This window comes from Bacillus rossius, chromosome 1, assembly GCF_032445375.1.
Source record: "Bacillus rossius redtenbacheri isolate Brsri chromosome 1, Brsri_v3, whole genome shotgun sequence".
NCBI classification, from domain to species: domain Eukaryota; kingdom Metazoa; phylum Arthropoda; class Insecta; order Phasmatodea; family Bacillidae; genus Bacillus; species Bacillus rossius.
This window is the reverse complement of record NC_086330.1, coordinates 100422654-100444412: the sequence shown is the minus strand read 5'-3', so window position 1 is coordinate 100444412 and position 21759 is coordinate 100422654. Positions and strand designations below refer to the sequence as shown.

Below are 21759 nucleotides of genomic sequence, written 5' to 3'. Positions count from 1 at the left end.
AATCCACTATGGTCCTCAATGTCAACAGCCTGACATGGATCCAGAAACATTTGAGGAACAGATTCAAGCTTTCCTCAGTAGGTTACAACTAACACAAGAGGACCGTCAACATTTAGAGAGAGACACAATTCTCCAGGCAGGAAGCGGAAAATGGCTTGAAACACATAGAAAAATTCTAACAGCTTAGAATTTCGGGAAAGTCTGTCGTAGACGTGCATTAACAAGCTGCGTTAACTTAGTTCGCAGAATTGTTTATACCTCCGATATTTTGAACGTGCCTGCAATTTATCATGGTAAAAGGTTTGAGGTGATGGCTATAGAACTAGAAAAACAAGAAGGAATATAAGGTTGGAAAAAGTGGACTCTTCATTGACAAGGAATTGCCTTTCTTGGGTGCCACTCCGGAAGGTGTTATTGGAGAAAAGGGTCTTGCAGAAGTTAAGTGTCCATCATCTGCAATTGAAAAAGATGTTACTGCAGCAGTTAAACAAGGGAACATCCGATATATGAGTTCGAAGGAGATGAACTGAAACTGAAAAAACACATTCATATTTTTATCAAGTTCAGGGACAGCTGCACATTTCAGAGAGGGAATATTGCATTTTTAGTGTTTGGACATCAGTGGAAAAAGAGATGGCAATATTTCGAATTGAAAGGGATGACAATTTTTGTAAACAAGAGATGGAACCACATCTTAAAAAATTCTATTATAACTGCATTTTGCCAGAACTGGTGGACCCTAGGCATACGAGGAGCATGGAAATTCGAGACCCTCCATACATTATTGACGCTATTGAAAAAAGAGCAAGAAAAAAATTTGCTGCTGTCAAGACTTGTTCAGCTGCTCATTAATTACCTCTGTAGCGTATCTTCTTAAAAAATGTGGAAATATAATATGTATTTTTTCTTAAAGTATTTATTGCGATATGACATTATTATATAAGAAAATTTAAAATCAGTGCGCTGTTAAATTATGCTTGTAAAAGCAGACCATCTAAATTTACTCAACTGTATCCATAAACTCATATGTTTATTGTCTTTGTGGTGTGCAAATGTGTTCAAATTCAATTATATTTGATTAAATAAGATGTATTTGTACAACTTCATACATTAACTTTTTTTTCTTCAGAAAAGCCAAAAATAATTTGTACAGATAAATCGATGATTGTTATTTTCTGAACAGTTATTGGGTGGAGATGCATACAAATATTTTAAACAGCAAATTGTAAACAATCTAAACATGAAAAAAATACAAGGTAGAAAAAATAACATGATTCTGTGCCGTATTGAAAATGCATTTTGGCACAATTATCATTACCACACTTCTTTTTAAAATCAATAATAATTGATATTGACAATGTTGCAAATATTCTATTTCTAAAGGAATAAAGAGTTAAAAATACATGATATGACATGCTAAGTTATCGCGTCATTATTTCAAAAAAAAAAACTATTCACAAACAACTGGTTTGTTTACGTTTGGAATAAAAACTGTGAACACTAGTCACACACCGTAAAAGCCACACATCTTCCTGTATACTCACTTCATGTTATAGAATGGGGAAAGTCCGGGTGAACAAAATTACGATTTTTGCCTCATAACGTCACCATGTTTCGGATGACTTAAGACGACTTGTTCCGTAATTTTTTAAACTGCAAATACAATTTGCAGCAACAAATAGTACCTGTGACTATGTTATATGACTTCGTTGAGCAAAGAGATGCATTTCAACCTGTTGTTGAAACAAACATATTTTTATGTAGGAATGTTTGTTAACTGATTGTTTCATCAGTGCACGCTTCAATTCGTTTGTAGTCGTATGATAAATTGTAGTTTAGTACGTACATTTAAATCTAATACGTATTTTATGATGAACGAAATTGTGTATATATATATATATACATATATATATATATATATATATATATATATATATATATATATTACCGGAAGGGTGAAAAATCATGTAAACTGTTGATTAGTTATTTCTGAAACCCAGTAATAATATAACTACGTTCGTACATAGTATAAAATTGAAAATTTGGAAAATATTATTCTTTATTTGATTGTAATCATATTACTTTCTTGCTGATGGACACGTAATAGCACACAACTTGAAGGATAACCAGACCCAAGTGTATAACTGAATTATTAATTATTATATAACTCAAGTCACAACTTAATTATTTAAGTAAATCATTGCTTGCCAATAATTGGCACAAATCAATTTTAATTTCTTAGTCAGCAAGGTTTAAAACTACAAACGAAAAATTTCCCAGCAAGGAAGTGTGCATGTGTCCGCGTATGCGTACCTGTGTTGTTTATGCTTAGGTATGCGCACTTGCTATGCTATGTATGCATTATTTTTGACTAGGTAACACGTAGGCCTACATATTTCCGACTATGATATTAAAATATGTAATATTTTTTGGTTAAATATAACGGAAAATGCATTTGATTCGTTATATGGATATGAGTTTCGTAGTTATGACAGCTCCATAGAACTTGCAATGAAAGTTCGGCGCAGCTCCGAAAGCTTGGAAAATGAGAGATCTCTGAGAATAAATACTCCAGCCAATAGTCTTCTCTAGTGTAAATAACCTGGCCAGGGGAGAGAATTGGGAGGTTGGTGGGCAATGCGCTCAACACAACGCCAAGTGCGGCCTTTATCCACTGACGCATAGTAAATAACTGTGTCTCGAAGGTAACGCGACACCGCGACAACACGAGACTCGAGGACAGAGCGATAGCGGGTACGGAACACCGCGATCTTTCCTAAAAGACACTGTAAGCTGGAATGACGGCGGGGTGGAAAGTGTTTCCCCCACTCCGCCTCCCAGTCGAAGTGACGCGCCGCCAAGATAACCAATCCACGTCTCCTCCTTCCAGCTTTGTCCCGCCCACCTTGCACGATGCCGTAAGCGCAGAACCCGCTGGCGGAGTTGCGCCCTGTCTGTATAGGCCTCTTAACAGGTCTTTATTAATAACGTCAATGGAAATTATTTGTAGAGACTGGGAAAACTTCCCGGTTTCAATTACCTCTAGGATAGACTCCACGATTCTCTATGTACTCGGGCAAATTACACTTGCTCATTGGCTACTGGCTCGGGACACGTTACATGGGATGCCTGTGGTTCGACACTTCTTTTTTGAAGGTTTTTCATTGGCCCAGAGTCCTCCAGGTGAACTTTAGTCCAATCACTGAAGCAGCATGAAGGTGAACGAGGTTGGAGTCCATACCTATCGTGAAATGAATCCGCAAATTTTTTCCGGCCTCTAATTATTTGGAACGTTACTTTTTTTTCAGTATGTGTGAAGTTTTGGGAGGTATGAGGCAAAGAAACATTTTTCGCGGGAAGAGACTTTCTCTGGCTGTTTCCGACCGCCGAGGCCAGGCGGGTGAACTCGCCACGCAGCACGGCAGATTGTTGCGACCGGGGAGACCGCGTCTGCTGCGAGCGGCGCCGGCAAATTAACTGCACTCGAATGGAAGTAGCCCGCGCGTCGCGTGCTTCGCAAGCCATTATGCTCGTTTGTTTGCTATTAATTAGTGTGGTTCATGGCATTGTGTTGCCGGGCAGGGCGACTGCCGCCTTGGAGGCGAAGAGAGAGTGTGTGTGTGCGCTGCACCTGTTTGCCAACCTCTGCGCGCGCGGTTACCCGCTGGTACCACTGACCACGTTGCTCAGGCCATGTAAATATCCACGTAAACTCATATATTTTTAAATTTGAGCATTTACATTAAAACAACTGTATCACTACAAAAGAGTGTTCGCAGTTAATAGTGGGTTCAGATTCTTACCTACTCCCTCAATAGCTTTCCAGTATTAACTGCACACATTAACAGGCATAATAAATTCAAATAGTTGAATATTGGTTCACTGTTCATCTGGAGGGTTCTGGGCCAATGAGAAACCCTCGACCAAAGAGGTATCGAATCACAGACAACCCAATTGAGACGGCTCACAGTTCAGCAACCAACGAACTGGCGTTATTTTCCGGACTATATGTAGGACTGTGTAGGCTACCCTAAAGATAAAGAGAAGCCGCGAATTTTTCCTTCCTTAATAATTAAAGGTGCTGTTAAAATGTAAATCTTCATACTTTACTCTGTGTTCAAAATTGGACCGTAGTTATTAGGACACGCCCCTCCACAACCGTGAGCCTATGATGCCCAGCTACGAGATAAGTAAGCGAATCAGGTAGTGCCGTTTAATGAGAACAAACATGAGGCTTTGAATTTTAGCCTGACTCCAAACGTATTCGCGAAAATTCTCTACTACAAATGGTAGTCATTTTAGACTGTTTCCAAATTATAAACGCGAACTTAGCGGGTGTAGCTGTTACAAAATATTCAGACCACATCACGAAGTCGTTACGAGAAGCTGTGACGTAGTCGCGACCGATGACGTTGTGGTGGGCGCCGCGCTCTGGACACCCCTGTCACATCCGCGGCGCAGCGGGGAACAATAATTGGCCCCGCGCGGCCCGGGGCTGCGCCCCCAGGCCCCCGCGCTACGGGGAGGGGAGGGAGGTAGCGGGCGAATAAAGAGCCCGCCGGAAGGGGAGAGGGGATGGAATCAAGCGGCGGAGGGGTAGAGGGGTGTAGACCGGCACCAACACACACGCACGCACTCGCCCCGGCAGAAGCGCAACTTGCAGAAAGCAAACACAACTCCGTTAATTGAGACACGGAAACTGGTAAGCTCGCAGTGCCTGTGAGTAGAGGGAACAGGGCGGTTCGGGGTCAAATTGCCTCGCAATACCCTTGTACCCCTATGTGCTCGCACCTATATATATATACACACCCGCCGCGCACGCGCGTATGTGTGTACCTCCTTCTAACCGAACCTCCGGTTGTTGGCTTTGCGTTGTTACGTATGGTATCCCCCCTCCCCCTCCTCATACTTCATCAAGGTCTGACCCCTACATGGCACCGCGCCGGCCAACTACGGAGTTATGCCTTCGCTTGTACAAACCGATCCTCTCCTCTCCGTCTCCCTTCGAGCGGGAGGATCGTCGATTCTCCACGGTCCTGTGTAAAGTATTTTGACAGCGGACCGGAGCTAATAACGGGTGTATAACTCGGGCACGGACGGACTGTCCGCCTTGTGATGTTAGTTTGGTCCATCGCGGTAGTGGGTGTGTGGGGGTAGGAGCATACCCCTGCCCGCTCAGATAATTCTAAAAGGGGTGGTGTTGGGGGGGGGCGGGATTGGAGGAATGGGGAGGAGGGAGAATTGTAAATGGGTAAGAGAAGGAGGGTGAGATGGGGAGAGAGCATTGCAGACGCGCGAGCCTGTGAAACAATTTCCAGGCCTGTTATCATTTCCTCTCTTTCTCTCTCTCTCTCCCTCCCCCCCCCCCCCCCCCACCCGCCAGGGAATATTGACTTTCGCCTAGTGGCGTTTACCCTCGGCCCTGGGTCTGCTTCTGGGGGGCAAAGTTACCGGACAAATTCCTGATGGAATATTACGCACACACCCAAATTTTGCAACCGCTGGGAGTGTCTTTATTCTACTCTAAGGAAACTTGAAGATTCATTGCCGGGCAATTGAAATTATAGAATAGGAAATGAAACTTTCTGGTACAGATATATATAATTTTTCCTAGCGGTTATATCGTGGTCTGTCTGCCCGCTTGATCTAGTGACCAGCGTGTCTGGCTTGTGGGCCTAGGGGACCTGGTTTGATTCTCCGCCGGGGAGGGCATTTTACAAACCTTCTTCCTGGGGGTCAGTGATGTCCCGTTCGCCTTCATCTCGCGGAAGGCAATGGAAAACCATCGTGGAATCATCCTACCTTGGCAAGAACCGCAGTAATGGGTCAAACGACTCTTCCTCGTATCGTGCTATAGCCTATATAATAAAGATAATCAGAACTGATGATACACATGGTACAAACCTTTATGTGTTTGGAAAAAAATCGAGTGCTCTAGATACTTTCAAACCAGGAGGAACGATGAAAAACAAAAATTATACAATTTTCGCATCCAAATCTGTATATAAGAGGAAGGGGAGGAGGGGAACATAGCTGACCCCAACAGGAAGTTTTGAAGGGGCATGGTGGTGGCAAATTCTTATGTAAGATTAGATGAAAGAATATAACATGTATCTATGTGGCTTTTATAAAGTAAATATAGTACAGTACAATCTTCCTCGCCCATTTATTTTCAACCATCTATACAAATATTAGTCTCTGATTGCTCTAAAGCCAATTGCTGTATGTATGTTCGGAGAGGCACAAACGTCTAGAATATTTTTTTTCTTATTGGTTTGTCCTAATACGTAAGTGAACATTTATTTAACTAGTAAATTTTGTAGACCTGAAAGTTATCAACAGTATTTAAATTTAGAATTTTTTTTATTATTCCACAAGTTCATATATCTATGACAATATAAAAGTTTGCCCCCTCTTAAATTTGAGCAATGTAGTCATTTGAGAAGGACGATGTAGGTGATTCCTCCCCCCCCCCCCACAAACACACACACCACCGGCACCAACTCAATGAAAAAACTGTAGAGAACAAAAAATAATCTACTCCAGTCCATATCTGACTTGTTTGTGGTAAAAAAAAAATCATTATTTTACATTGAAAAGCCAGGGAGATTAACGGACAAGTCAGCTATGTAGGAATGGTTCAGAAAAAGTCAGGTAATTCACTTCAAATCCTGGAAAAGTCATGAAAATTCCCCAGCGATTTTAATTCGAGGGGGAAATGTCATGTTCCAATCTTCTGGAAAATGAGGTCGTATTTACCGTGGATGGAGACCCGGAAATTTCGCGGATTAGTCATAAGTACAGACCTGTACAATTCGCGATTTCAAATCCCTGAAGGATAGAATCCATGATCATCTATGCACTCGTGCAAATTACATGTGCTGATTGGTTACCGACTCGTAACACCTGTTGACTGGAATGATCGTGATTCGCTAATTCTTCTGTTAAAGATTTTTCATTGGCCCAGAGTCCTTCAGATAAACTGTGGCCCAATCACTGAAGCAAAATAATGTCAAAAGTTTTTGGACTCTATCCTATCGCGAAATGAATCCGCGAATGTTACAGGTCTCTAGTCATAGGTGTGCTCAATCCATGTTTGCTTTCCTGTTGGTTGATTTCTTAGTGAGAACATTTTTATCCTTGTTAATTGGCACTACCTGATTCGTTTACTTCTCTCCTAGCTGGGCATCGTTGGCTCTCGGTCGTAGAGGGGCGTGTCCAAATAACTGCGGTCCAATCATGAACACAGCGCTAGATTGTGAATGTTTGCACTCTAACTTGGGACTTAATGAATTTGCGAAATTCCCGAATCTCTAATCATGGAATTCTAACAACGCGTTAACATTAAGTTTTTTTTTTTTTTTTTTTTTTTTGCGAAACGGAGACTAGAAAAAGGGGTCAATGGCTTCCTCCATCACGACAGCGCGCCGTGCCACACCTCACTTCTCATCCTCGAGTTTTGGCCGAACCAACCATAAATGCTTCCAATCATTGAATCAACACTGGGATAAGTGCGCATCGCCTGTCAAGGAGAGAATTTTGATGGAAATTAGTTTAAAATTGATGTAACATTGTTTGTAATAAAATTATTCATTGTATTTTTGATAACATATCGTATAGCTAGAGATGGGGAAAAATGGCGTGTTCAGTGACCTCCAGGACAGACTCCACAGACATCTGCCTACTAGGGTAAATGCCACTTGTTCAATGGTAGCAGATTTTTGAGTAGTCTGTGATTCGAGATTTCTTTGGTTGAGGGTTTCTCATTGGCCCATAGTAATTCACGTAAACGGTGAACCAATAACAAAAGCAGCGCGTAGTTAAAATTATTTGAAATTTAGTCTATCAAGAAATGAATCCGTAAATTTTTCCGCTCTATATCTAAAAAAAAATTGTAAAATTAAATATGCCAGGGTTTAGTGATTTTACATTTTTGTCATATTTTTTTGAAACACAAGTGCAGTTGGTATAGTTTTACACAAATGTTTCTAGAAAAACAAATTATGCTACATGCTTCGGTCAAAAATTCTCTAATATTCATGTTTTATTACAATAGCTAACGTGTCAAATTACACATGTAGATATATAAATTAAATAAGTGTTAAATTAATCGGTATCGAGTTTTTGTTTTGTCAGTACACTGCACTTGTAGGTATACAACATTCGTCATTGTATAAGTACAAAATATCTACCAGAGTTGATGTACAACAAACGAGGAACTGCAAAAAAAAATTATTTCGCAACCTATTCTGACAAAACCACATATAATTTACATTAGATTACGAAAGTGATACTCCCAATATTTTAAATTTATTAATAAGCACGATGGTCATGTGATTAAGACTGTAGACTAATAACCAAAAGATAATAACTTCGATACTCCTTTAATTCAATCAGATTGTTAGAAGTATTCATTTCAAAAATAAAATGTGATAAAATTAAAAATCTCTCGAAAGTACACAATGTTCGTTACTACAAACAATAAAATACATTTTGAATTAGTACAAATTAATACGTCCATCTTTAAAGTAAATTTACTCAAAGCTGCAGTAAAACTGACAGGTGTGGTAAAACGTACATGCATGCAATTGTTAATTAATATATCACAGAGTAAAATTACACCAATAGTTTTGATGTATTTACCAAAACAGTGTAGTTGTTCGTTTAACCTTTGATAGTATTTTTACATAAACACGAGAATAAAAATAAGATCATCAATACATGTAGGCGTAAAATTACACTCTAACGTTAGTGGAGATTCTACTGTCACATACAGAGGAACGTATTTAGACTAGTTTCCACCCGGGGCAAGAACTCATATTGGCGCCCTTTTTTTTTCCTTCGAAACCAACCTTTCCCGACAACACCTCACATCGCCACCACATGTTAATGTGGAATTACAAATATTTTTGATTCATCCTAGAAGGTAAATAAATATATTTATTTGCAGCCATTTAGTTTTTAATCATCTTAAATTGAAGAGTACGCAAAATATACCAGTTCTTTTTTTAATATTTGTATCTTTCAAAACTAATAATTCAGTCCTTGTGTCCTCCAACATTTTTCTTTTGTTTTCCAACACTACGATAGTCAAGTTAATAAAGTAAAAATTGACTCCTCTAAATTAGCTGTTTTCCCAACAAAATTCCGCGTCCGGGGAACAGGCTTCACTGCCCCCTCCAGTTACGTTTATGCACGTTTATTTTGTGTACGAGCACAGAGTTTTTATTTTCTTCGTTAGTGTATTTGTGGCGACGTGAGAGGCGTCGCGACAGCGGTGGTGCTGGCGTCCACAACAAACCAACTATATCTTAACCGTCAAATCACTTTTCCTTTTTGTACCCCATAATTTGAGATAGGTTGATGTAAGTTATACAATATAATTTATTTCTGCTAAGTGGTAGTTTAAAAAACAAATGTTTGTTTCTATAAATACAGCATGGCTCCCACCACATTTCCAAATGTTAACTGAACTAACTAGTTGGATATTTGTCCTGTTCCGCAGAAAAGTTTCCGATAAATTCAGGAGATTGTTTTCCCAAAAAATTAACATCTCCTCCTATAGGCTAGACTTGGTGATAATGTTTTTCTAACAGAGATTTATAATCTATCCACTGGCTTATGTCTTCAGAAAAATACATTCTGTTACTGAGAAAGACTTAAATGTGATTTGACGTGTGTTGCAGGCGGAAATGTGAGATCCGGGGCGATGTGGACGGGAAGGAGCCCAAGGACCTGTCCTCGTCCAGAACCATGTTCCCCAGCGCGCAGATCAAGATGAGGTGAGTACCAGCTGTTCCGCGCGTCGCCCTGCACAGGAGGGGGGGGGGGGATTCCCGCACTTTCACAGAAGATTCCCTCGGAAACCAGTCGCCAAGAAATAGCTTGTATTGCCACAATAAATATATTGTAACTTTGTACAACACATGACTATAATTATTTTTACATATGTGGGAAAAAAAGGTTTTTTTCGAAATAGTAGGTAATAATGAAAATTTCTTACGAAAATGAGAACATAATTATATATTTTAATTTATGTTTCATTCAAGCATTTTTTTAAGCGATGAAAAAATATTATTGAATATTCCATTTTTTATCATATTTGGTTTAATTGTGCTTACCAATGTGCGGAAATCTATTCGGGGAACGGTTTACAGATAAATTTAACTATTGGAGGTACTGGGACAACACAAAGCATAAATGCCCAAATAAGCATCTGAACCCAGTAATACTGCGAACACTGTTGTGTAGAGATACAGTTGTTTTCAAGTAAAGTAGATACAAATTTATAAATATCTATAACTCTACATTAATATTTCTGTTCCATTAAAAATAAACATTTACAGTGTGCAATGGTGCCACCTACCAAATTCGCGTTACTGTTTGGAGTCATGCGTGGAAATGTGTACTATTATTAGTTTGGATGTAAATTTCATTAACGAATAGGCACATAGTTTTACAAGCCCAAAAAGAAAAGAAAATGATAAACAACCAAAATTCATAACATTCCGCCACATGCAATCTGGAATAGAAGTTAAACTCTAGTTGCAGCCAACGAGCAATAGACGCTGAATTGTTTGTGTACAAGTGTGCAGTCCAGTTCTGTACCAGAAAATAATGCGAATTTTGCAGATTTAAACTCAAAGTTTGGTATTCCAAGACGTTCGGTTAAGGTAGCGAATAAGTACTGCTTGTTGGGACAAAACCATAACCTAACTCACAGGCCGTATTCCAGAACGTTTCCAAACTGAATCCCAGTAAGGAACGAAATAGGCAACAGTTTTAATAAACGGTGCCCTGCGCGAGGCTAGAAACTGGTTTCAACGCATTCTAGAGGACGTTTCGCAACCATTGATACAATTGTTACGGAAAAAATACTAGAGATTGCAGAACCATCGCACAAAAATAGAACCGCCTTCCTAACATTCTCAAGTACTTTTTATGTTGCTATTATTTCTTGTTATGACCGTTAAAGTGTACAGAATGTATTAAGGATAAGCTAAAATATAAAATAACTCATACCAATTGGTTTTCAGTAGGAAAAAAAATTATAATAGCGTATCATAAGCACGTACGTAAAATTGCTTAGCACTTAAATTTTAACCAATAGGTAAGCCACCATTTCTGCTGTTGTCATAGTTATTTAAATAAAATCTTGTCTCTAAATATTTTCACGTAAAATCACTGCCCAATTTTTGTTTTCATAAAAAAAATATATTGTTAATAGGTCCCTACGTATATGTTACCTTTTTTGATAAGTTGTGGATGTAAATAATTTCTCTTGCTATTTTTCAATGCAGCCATTTTACTGGAAAACGCGAACTTTTTTTTTTGCTCAAGGGGGAGGAAATGTGATTTCCCAGGGGTAAGCGAGGACCGGATATTAATTACTCTGGGATTTTTTTTTTTGTGTGCGCTCCCGATGCTGTGGCCATTTCATGCCTGATTTCACAGGATAGGGCATCACTCTGAAAGGTTCCTGGCGCGGTCGAGCTTAAAACATCACGCGGAAACATTATTCACGTCGCTTCAGCGGGATATGGGCCCGAGACCACCAATTCTCTCTCCAGACTGCGTATTTTAACGTTAAGGCCAGATCTCACACGTCTCATTTCCTTGTCGTTACTATTAACTAAGGCATTTTGCTTTTCTGTAAATTAATTCCGATAGCTCTTTAAATTGTTTGCTGGTCACAAATTTTCTCACCAGATACTAAACGTTATTTTCGAGCTGTTAAAAGTCGCACTGCGTGAATTTTACCGCTGTTAGATAATCATAAAAAATATTTTTTTATATATATTTTAGACGTAAACTTAATTCAACAGAATTAATCAATATAAAATTGCCGCAAAAATAGCAATGACAAGAAAATTATATAACCCACATTGCGTGTGAGATGTAGCCTTAATAAGCAACCTTCTTAAGGGCGTGTGTCCCGTTCCAGGTCATTGTTTTATACTAGGAGATTGTAAGGCACTTAAGGCGCCCGTTAAAGAATTATTAATTTATTTAATTTACACGAAATTTTTATTAAAAGTTCGATTATTTTATTATTGTGACAATGAAAATTATTTCTGACATACATATAATGATAAAATAGATTTGATAAAAGTTATATATATAATTAGTGCATCTGTGGTTTTTTCCGATAATTTTAGCAACAATAAATTAAGTGACCACAAAAAAAGAATATAATACAAAAATTCAAAAGACCGTAACTACAAAAAAGCAAATCTGTCAAAAAAAATTTCGAGCATACAAACATATATTATATAAATCAAAAACAAAAATTCAAACCCCTTTTTAATAAAATTATAAACTTCAAAGATATTAGTTTACTAAAAATAAAACAAAGTTTTTAAAAAGGGCATAAGTACAAAATTCAAACTATCATTAAAATATTTCCATTGACGCGTACATATTTTTCCAAACGGAAATTTTTTCACAGTTTTTCGTTTGAAGCTAAACGTTCTGAGATATAAGACTTTATAGTAATTATAGGCATAGTTATTCCTAAGGCGTCTAAGGCACCCTTTGGAAAATAATGAATATACCAACACTTTAATTTATAATTAAGGCGTGTTCAACTTTTGTAACTGTATTTCAAATGATACTCAATTGTTACACTTCCATTTTCTATTTTATACACATCTCTATGGAGTAGGCTAATATTTGTGCTTCATGATACGCTTGTCTCCAAGGTTACAGAGTCAGTGAGTCAGTGATGAGCATAAATATATGTAGCAATAATATAAACACGTGCATAAAATTTAATATTTAATAATCGATATACATTTTCATTAATAATGAAAGTAAATCTATATATTCTCAACGGTTATTCTAATATACTGTGTATGATAAGTCAGTGAATGACTGCTACGCTACTTAAGTCCACCTATGCTCCTCCTCGTGGGTACGCCACTGTCCTTTCTTGTGAGTACGTCATTCCATGCTGCATGGCTTTTACGCTCCGAATAAAAAATAATAAAACTAACTTTAATCCTGAATGCAATAATTAATAGAAATAAAATAATAAAAATGACTAGAGTGATATTATAAATACGGCTGGTAAAGTTTAAATTTAATAAATTTTAAAAATAATTAAATACAGAGTATTTAATATTAAAAAATCAATAAACACACTGAAATTAAATAATAATTTTATAATTTGTAATGCAAATAAATAATACTTACGTGAACATAACTTTACTTATATACCTACACTTAAAAATACACATAAAACAATTATAAAACACAATTTATATCACTAATATTCACAATATATAAGTGTTTTAATTATATGGACCAGTATTCAGTATCAAATACTAAAATAGTTTTATGCTTTAGAAGCACTTTTTTTTATTAGTATGTAGCCTTTTTTCATCTTATCAATTATTCGTGGCATGCTGTGCGTGCGTCATAAAAATTCACTCTCATCATTTTTCCATAACGTGCCCAAAGAAGTGTAACTTCAAAAAAAACATTTAATTTAATTTGAATTTAATATTTAATTCCTTCAGTAATTTTAGTTAGCTGTAAGGCGCCTAAGGCACATGTTGAAAAATAATAAACATAATAGACACTTTAATTTAATACACATTAAATATTTATCAAAAATGCAATTTAATTTAATATATTTTAATATATTGTAAAGCCATTAAATGTCTCTGGAGATTCAATAATCTTCCTTGCTGTTTATTGATTCATTATACACTTCCACTTGGCTTGCAACTCTTGATCGTGACAAAGATAATATTTTTACTACATCTTGGTGTTGGGCATGCCATTTTCCTGCACATTATCGGTGAGTTAAGTATCTTAAATGTATGATTCTGTGTGTCAGTTGATTTACATAATTCTGTTTGTGAATTATGTGTTTGACCAATATCTTCCCATATACATTACCGTTATCTTTCCATGTGTATGCCCACTATTTTTCCTTATGTCGTTCTGTGTTTAAATGATTAATGTCGTAAGATAGATTAATGGTCTTTCCTGTTTTGTTGGTATCACCTTTATATGCAATGAAATATGAAATACAGAATTATATAAATCAACTAACACAGAATCATACATTTAAGATACTTAACTCACCGATAATGTGCAGGAAAATGGCTTACCCAACACCAAGATGTAGTCAAAATATTATCTTTGCGCCACGGATTTGGCAGCAATGCTGGGAGGAACAGGTTAGGATAGAGCAATATAAAAATTATATAGCCTACAGCGTTACGCGATCATTAAGTCCGTAATGAGAGTAACTATATATAGGATTTCCGTTCCACAAGATTAAACTTGCAGACCTTTTGAGAGGCTGAATTTCACAAAATGAAATATATGTATATATATGTATGAATATATATGTATATATTTCACATACTTTTTGCATAATTATCTGAAGAAAAAAAAGTACACAAGGAGAATGAAATGGATATAAAATAGGAAATGTTTAGGTTTAAAGTTAATTTTACTAGCTACTATGTGTTATATTTAATTTCTGTCAGAAAAATATAATTTTTTTAAATTTAACGTTGCCTTTTTAAATCATCAGAATTTTTATGGTTTAAAAAAGGATATATATATATATAAGTTATATAATTTTGTTGAAATTCGGTCACTCAAAAAGTCCACACGATTAGCTATGTTAAACTTAAAAATAAACAAATGAGCAAGAACGGGACATACACGCTTAATGCTAACACCAGTATAATAATTCTTGTGGGGTTTTTTCTTGTGTAATGCGAGAGACTATCATGAGTGGTTTAATAACAGGGATCCCGCAAACAGGAAAAATCTGGAAAACAGGTAAATTTCAGGTAAATTATAATGTGTCTTAAAAACCTGGAAAACACAGGGAATATTTAAAAAAAACTAGGTTGCCAAACAATAGCTATAAGATTTTTGGATATGCTAGTATAGATATAGTTTCTTAATTTCTTAAACTTGATACAAATTTTAATCATAAATTTGTGACACATAAATAATCTGTAAAACAGAAACTAAACATAGGAAATATAAAAAACAGTGTATTAGTTTGAAAACGAAAGGAATATCAAAGTTTGGGAAAACAAATATACATTTTTAGCAGTGATGGTTACGTTAAAAAAATGGAAACAGTTCCAACTGTGAATTGTAATGTATCTGATTTAATACAATTTTTTCGATATACGCTATTGTAGTTTTGTACTGATTGTCATGGGAAAAAAATTTAAGACTGCAAAATAAGAAATAAAAATGAAAACATTAACCCTCAGAGAACAAGCCTAACATAAGTTGTGTCGAACAGATGTACTCAACGATGAAACTAAACAGGTATTATGGACAACAAAACCACGACAGTACAGACAAACAAGTTCAAACTCAAAATACCTGACAGCACAAGAATTCCGTCGAAGGAATTTAGACGCGAAAAAAAATAAAAGATCAGACGAACACAGTGGGCTAACAATGACGAGACAGTTTCTACAAGCACAGTAATTGCAGACAGATTGCACACTGATTGCACACTGGACAACGCAGCAAAGATAACAACACAACTATGAAAATAAACAGGTATTATAGACAACATAACTTCGAAAGCCCTGACTAACACAGTAGGTTTCCTATGACAAAACAGTTGCAGAAATGTATATGTTATATTGCCAGATACACTGATAATATGTGGTTGGGGGGGGGGGGGACAGTTATATTGGACGTGAAAAGAGGGGAAAAGTCAGGTAAATGGGCAGATGGAAGATAATGGGAATTAATGTATAACCAAAAACTGTAAAAATATTTTGGTATTTTACTGAGACTTTTTTTGGGAAACTAGCTGCCAAAATATATAATTGTAAATTTACAAAGAGGGCAGTGAAAATTTTGCAACAAATTCACCTGGAATTACTAAAACCAATGGTTAGGGATCTCAAAAATGTGCGTATTACCTGGCACTAGGGTAGAATCAACATAATCGCACATACTCAGATTAGTGTCGTTTTGACTTTCTACTGAGGGAGTGTCAAGAACACATGGACCAATGACAGAGAGTACGAAAACGAACAGCAGTTTTTAGCTTAGTCTGTTGCCAAATAATAACTTGAAGAGTGCGAGTGCACGTGCAGAGTGTTGTTGGGAGTGGCGCCCGGTGTGCGCAGGCTGCTGTCCCCGGGCAGCTCGCCCGCCACCTCGCCCACCATGTCCAACTCGTCGTCGCCCACGCCGCCGGCGCTCGGCTACAACCACAAGATCACCGGCATCCCCTGCGTGGCGGCGGCCTCGCGCTACACGGCGCCCGTGCACATCGACGTGGGCGGCACCATCTACACCTCGTCGCTCGAGACGCTCACCAAGTCAGTGCCTGCCTTTCCTTCTGTGGCAGCAATGCCTTCACAGACCAACAATCATCACAGAGAAAAACAAACGTTTCTTTGAATCAAATAAATATTTGTTTGCATATGGCGAAACATATATTTACTTGGCGGAACAACTTATTTTGTTACTTTAACCAAACTCGGTAAGTAAAAAAATAATAATAATTCGCTACACCTAACCAAATATACAATTGAGTTGACAAAATCATTTCGTTGGGTCGACAGAAATTTTCTTACTACAAAATATTTGGTTTGAATGAACAAAATATATTTATTTCGCCATATATAAACAAATGTTTTGTTGAGGCAAACAAACCTTTCTCTCGGTGTAGATTAAATTATAATTATAGCAACAAAATATGGAAGAGTCCAAGATGGCGGGGCCGAATCCCTCCTTAAATAATAATAAATTCTTTTCCCCCGGGCCCTTGGTTTCTGCCGTCATCAGTTGCTGTGTCATTGGCATCTAGTCCTTCGCGCGATCGAACGGAAAGTGTCCTGAAAGTTCACGAACATTTGCAATCCAGACTGTCGCTAAATAATATCTTATATTTTGCAGTTATCTAGTAGTGAACAGAGACAGCTTGCAAAGTTAGCGTAATTATTTTTTTTTGAAAGAGGCTAAAACCCGCACCATTTCCAGTTCAGATGACATTTTCTTTTGGTAATGGACAGTTTGAAACCACCTCCCCCCCCCCCCCCCCCCGCCTTCCACAAAGGAAAAGAAACCTATAAAAAAACACAAAATTTCATATGATGCAACCAAATTTTCAGCTTATATTTAAGATGTGCAGTGGCTAAAAGTTATTCAGGGATCTTCGTTGGTTTACGGATACCGTCGTAAATATATGGATACAGTGTTAAAAAATTTCACTTAAAATTTACAAAGAATGCTGGGTAAAAATCATCCAGGGATCTTCGTAAATTTATCCGTATCTTCGCACATTTACGTGTACTAAGTTCAATTACTTTTAGGATTAACCCACAAGTATAACCTTGGTGTACAATAAAAACTTTCAAAAACTTTTTAAGACTATTGCAAAATATATATATATCTTCCACGTGTGTATTTATCACTTTTACGGCAAAAAAAAAACAAAAATCAGATGTCAAAATACGGCGTCGTTTCTACGAAGACTGGGTTTATCAGAAATTACGAAGAACACTTCATTTATTTAAGGCGAATGCTTCGTAGAAAACCCGTAAATTTACTAACAGTGTACTGAGTTTACTTGCTTTGAACATGAACTCGCGAGAATCAATTTGAAAAGTGAACAAAAGCTTTAACGAAATGTGAACAAAAGCCTTAAGCAAGACCCTCTCCTTCCTCCAGCGCGCGTATTTGCTATGTTTGCAAAGCAACTCAGAACTCGGAGGTTGGAGTACCGCACAATTTATGCGAGCGTCCAGTTATCTTGGAAATACGAAGAACCTACGTTTATTTGAGGGAAATTCTTCTATGCAAAGTCCGTAAACTTTATGTAATTTCCAACTGTGTATAAGGTTAAATTTGGCAGCACCGATGAACACAAGATGTTGACTTGTTTGTGTGCAAATATGTTATACCGTAAAATAACGGAAATGTGGCATGTCTCCGCTAATCACTAGGGGAAAGAAGTTTTCGCGAGAAAAAAAAATCAGTCCCGTTAGACTGCAATGTGGTATGTCCGCGCCAGCGGTTTATTCCTTGTGATTTCCGTTCGTCCGCAAGAGAAGCTGCTGACTTATTGCAAGAAAAGTCATTACTTCTTTGGGTGAGCCATTCAGGACGGTTTGCTTCCGCAATATATTACTGTGCTTGGTGTTCTAACAGAATGCATGCACCTAAAGTTCAACCAATCGCGAAACACAGGCGATGCTACAGAGTTTTAACTCTCAGCTAGTCTCGAAATATTATCGCGGAAAATAAATGCTTCTAGCCATACACGGTAATTTTTTTTTGTACGTTTACAAGGACTTTCCTGGTAAAAGTATAAATAATTTTTTTTACAGTGTAGCACGTCAGTGATTAGTCTGGCAGTAACTACGCAATAAATATAATTCTTCTGACGACAATTTGATAAGCGGTAACTCGGTTTTGCAAATTTATCATTATTGCATTATAATTTTTGAAAAAAAAAAAAACATCAATTTTAAACACTAGGTTACGAAACCCCTTAGGCCTACCCTGCATAAATTCGTTATCAAAATTAAAACAATTCACGTTGGTACGTTACCCGCACTTAAAAAAAAAAAAAAATGTAGGTAAATTATTTTCCAAGAATTTGTAAACCGTAGACGCAAAGTTTTCCCACAGCGTTGCTCCGAGTCAGGAGGTGCTTGGGAGATGCTATGTTAATCTCGACCTCCATTGAGCAGGAGTGCCCAGTATCGGGGAAACTGCCTGGGGCAGCGCTTCTTCATTTTCAGACGTTGTTTTGCGACCGCATCTCGCTCGTGCGCCTTCTGTCGCGTCGCCTACTCTACTAGATTTGTTTATTTAAAAAAAAAATAATAATAATGTCTTTTAGTTTAGAGCCCCCGGTTCTAACCCAAAAATGTCAAAGTAATAAAATCTTATTTTTTTTTATCAAAAATATTTTACAAGAAACCAATCCACGTCGTCAAGCCATCTAGTGGAATATATCTGTACTATTCTGAACGCTTTCGGAAACTACCTGTGAAAATAAATTTGTTGGCAGCGTCTTAAGAGGGGTATATACGTGTATTAATTAATTTGGTGATCTCCAAGATATGTTTGGCGCTATTATATAGCTATATAATGTATAATATATATTATATATAATATACATGAAAAAACAATTGGGTTATTAAATCATTTGAAAAATTTTGAAAAGTAGCAACGCGCTCCATGAGTTGGAAAAAACCCTATCGAAAATAGAATAAGTATACATAAGCGCTTTTTAGTGGATATATTTAGAACTACAATGTAAAAATACTACTTTTCCGTGCAGAGTCTTGCTTCATATTCGCCTATGAACATTTTCTTTTTAAAATTAACTCTCACAGTGTACTATTCCCATGGCACTGGCACTGTTTATAGACTGCATGATGAGGTCAACATGGTACGCATCAGTTCGAGTAAACTGCAGTACAAAAATACATTTCTCAGAAGTTTACCATAGTTAGTTCTGGGCGCAACAATAAATACGAACTCCTTTTTTTTTTCCAGGAAAAATAATTTTCATTGTATTTTTGTCACATTTGTATGGTGAATTTCCCATAAAATGTATAAGTAACTTTCATGACATGTGTAGGAACATGGACGAGGGTACCAGGATTTGGGTGGGGGGGAGGGGGGCCTTCTTGCGCTTGCAAAATATTAGCTGTGAAACTAGGATGATAAACGTAATAATGATTCCAAAACAATGTTGTAAGGAAAACGTTTGAAATGTTATAAAGTTCTCCAATTATTACACGCATGCAAGCCTAGACATCTTTCCACACAAACAAAATATTATTTTTTACATTATTTTTGTGTTGGACACAGCTTTAAAATTTTTACTATTTAATACTTATTTTTTTGTGTTTGCAATAATGAAGCAGGCATTACAGTGACGTAGCCATGATTTTTTGGTAATATTCATTATTTTTAATAATTTATTATTTAATACAATTTGTTATATTTATAAAAAAATTGGTTGTCTGTAAAGTGGGTTTACGGACGATAGTTTAACGTGACAACGTCATAACAAAACATTGATGAAATGATTGATCTAGAAGAAAAGGAAATATCATATTCGGCCTGAGACTGAGCCGTAATAGGTTTTTGCAACCAAACCATTTAGGCATTAAAAATATTATATTCTTTGAGGAAAAATTTTTTTTTAATTTGAATCTTTTTTATTGAATTATCACTATTTTGTATGGATACAAAGGAGTGAAATGAAATGTACAATTTAATTAATAAATTTACTTTTATTTGCATTAATTAATTCAAATATATTTATTACTATTGAAATGTTGCCTGTGCCGTATATATTTTTACAAGTACAAAAGAAATTTTGCAGCTGCCGGGATTCAAACCGACAACCTTTGGAATTGTAAGTTAGCGACGCTGACCACACGGACACGAGGCCGTACTTAAAAATTGTAGTTGATATTATATACATATTTATAAAAAAAAATTCAGGGTAGGGGAATAATATTTTTCATTTTTATAACACGATTTTATAACAAATATGCATCCCAAATACACCAAACTTATTTATAATGTACTTATTACAATATTTTTTAAAACATTGTGCAAAATATCCCGGGTGTAATTTGAATTATTATGTGTAACTGTAAAACACCATTGTTGGTTCAAAACGTATTTGAATATTCAACATTACTTTTAAATAACCGTACCGATTGTACTGAAAATCGGCGGACGATCGTTAAATTACATAATATTAATATTTCAAACGACGAAAATATGATTGAAAAGTCAAATCGAGTGGAAGAGATGCCACGCATGCGTACAATGAACATGAAGAGAGATGCCACGCATGCGTACAATGAGCAAACAGGACACATCCGTAGTGGGACATCCGTAGTGGGACACTTTTTCGTGCGTGCAGCCGGCGTTAATCGATTTATTAGACGTTGTCATGTCAATAGTATAACATTTTTAAATAAATACTTTTTTGATAGGTACTGGAAAAAACTGCATTAATCATTATTTAATTCGTATGACGTGTAAGAGTAAAGCGTACTATTTTTTTATCATTGTATTTTGTTTTGGATCTCCAGTGCTGGGTACCGTTACCAGCCTCTGAGGAGATACGCCTCCCGTTAGGAAATAATAACGTTCCCACACTGCAAGTGATCCTCCTCGTCGCAAGCCATTCTGCAGCCGGAGATCAGCCGCAGCCTTCGGGCTACACGCGCCCTCACTCCGCGGACAATCTAGTCCTTACGGGCAACGTTTCAGGGTGCACGTCCCGTTACAGGCGCTTATTTTATTTTCACCTTTAACACGGCTAAACTTGTTTAATTTGAGTGGCCGGAGCTCAACAAAACGAAGGGAAAAAATGAATTATAGTGCAAACTTTTGTGCGTAATAAGCTGGCAAAATTTAAATTTTTACCAATTTTTTGCAGTACGAATAACGATAATAAAATTGAATAAATAACTGATTTTTTTTTGTTTAAACGCTACTTCGTGGTATGTCTTAAAATTCTTTCAAAAAAATTTTCACCTTATTTAGCCTTTGAAAATCATAAAAATTCTGATAGTTTTAAAATAGCCCGAGAAATTAAATATTTTTTTATGAAAATAATTTTACCATATCACATAGTAGCCAGTAAAATTGGCTTTAAACCTAAAAAGTTTTAGTTTTATATTCCATTTCATTCTCCTTATCCATACCGCAAAAAAAAAAAAACATAAAAAATTCAACTTTGCCAGTTAATTATGCGAAAAGTAT

The 21759-nt window shown here is 36.7% G+C and overlaps 1 protein-coding gene across 1 annotated transcript in view; it reads left to right on the top strand.

Moving 5' to 3' along the window:
- LOC134532665 (BTB/POZ domain-containing protein Tiwaz) overlaps window positions 1–21759 on the top strand; it is a 435728-nt gene that overhangs the window by 317399 nt on the left and 96570 nt on the right. Inside the window, exons 3-4 of the mRNA XM_063369386.1 lie at window positions 9687–9782; window positions 16134–16328. Of these exons, the coding sequence (XP_063225456.1) occupies window positions 9687–9782; window positions 16134–16328 (291 nt within the window). The remainder of the gene's footprint in view (window positions 1–9686; window positions 9783–16133; window positions 16329–21759) is intronic.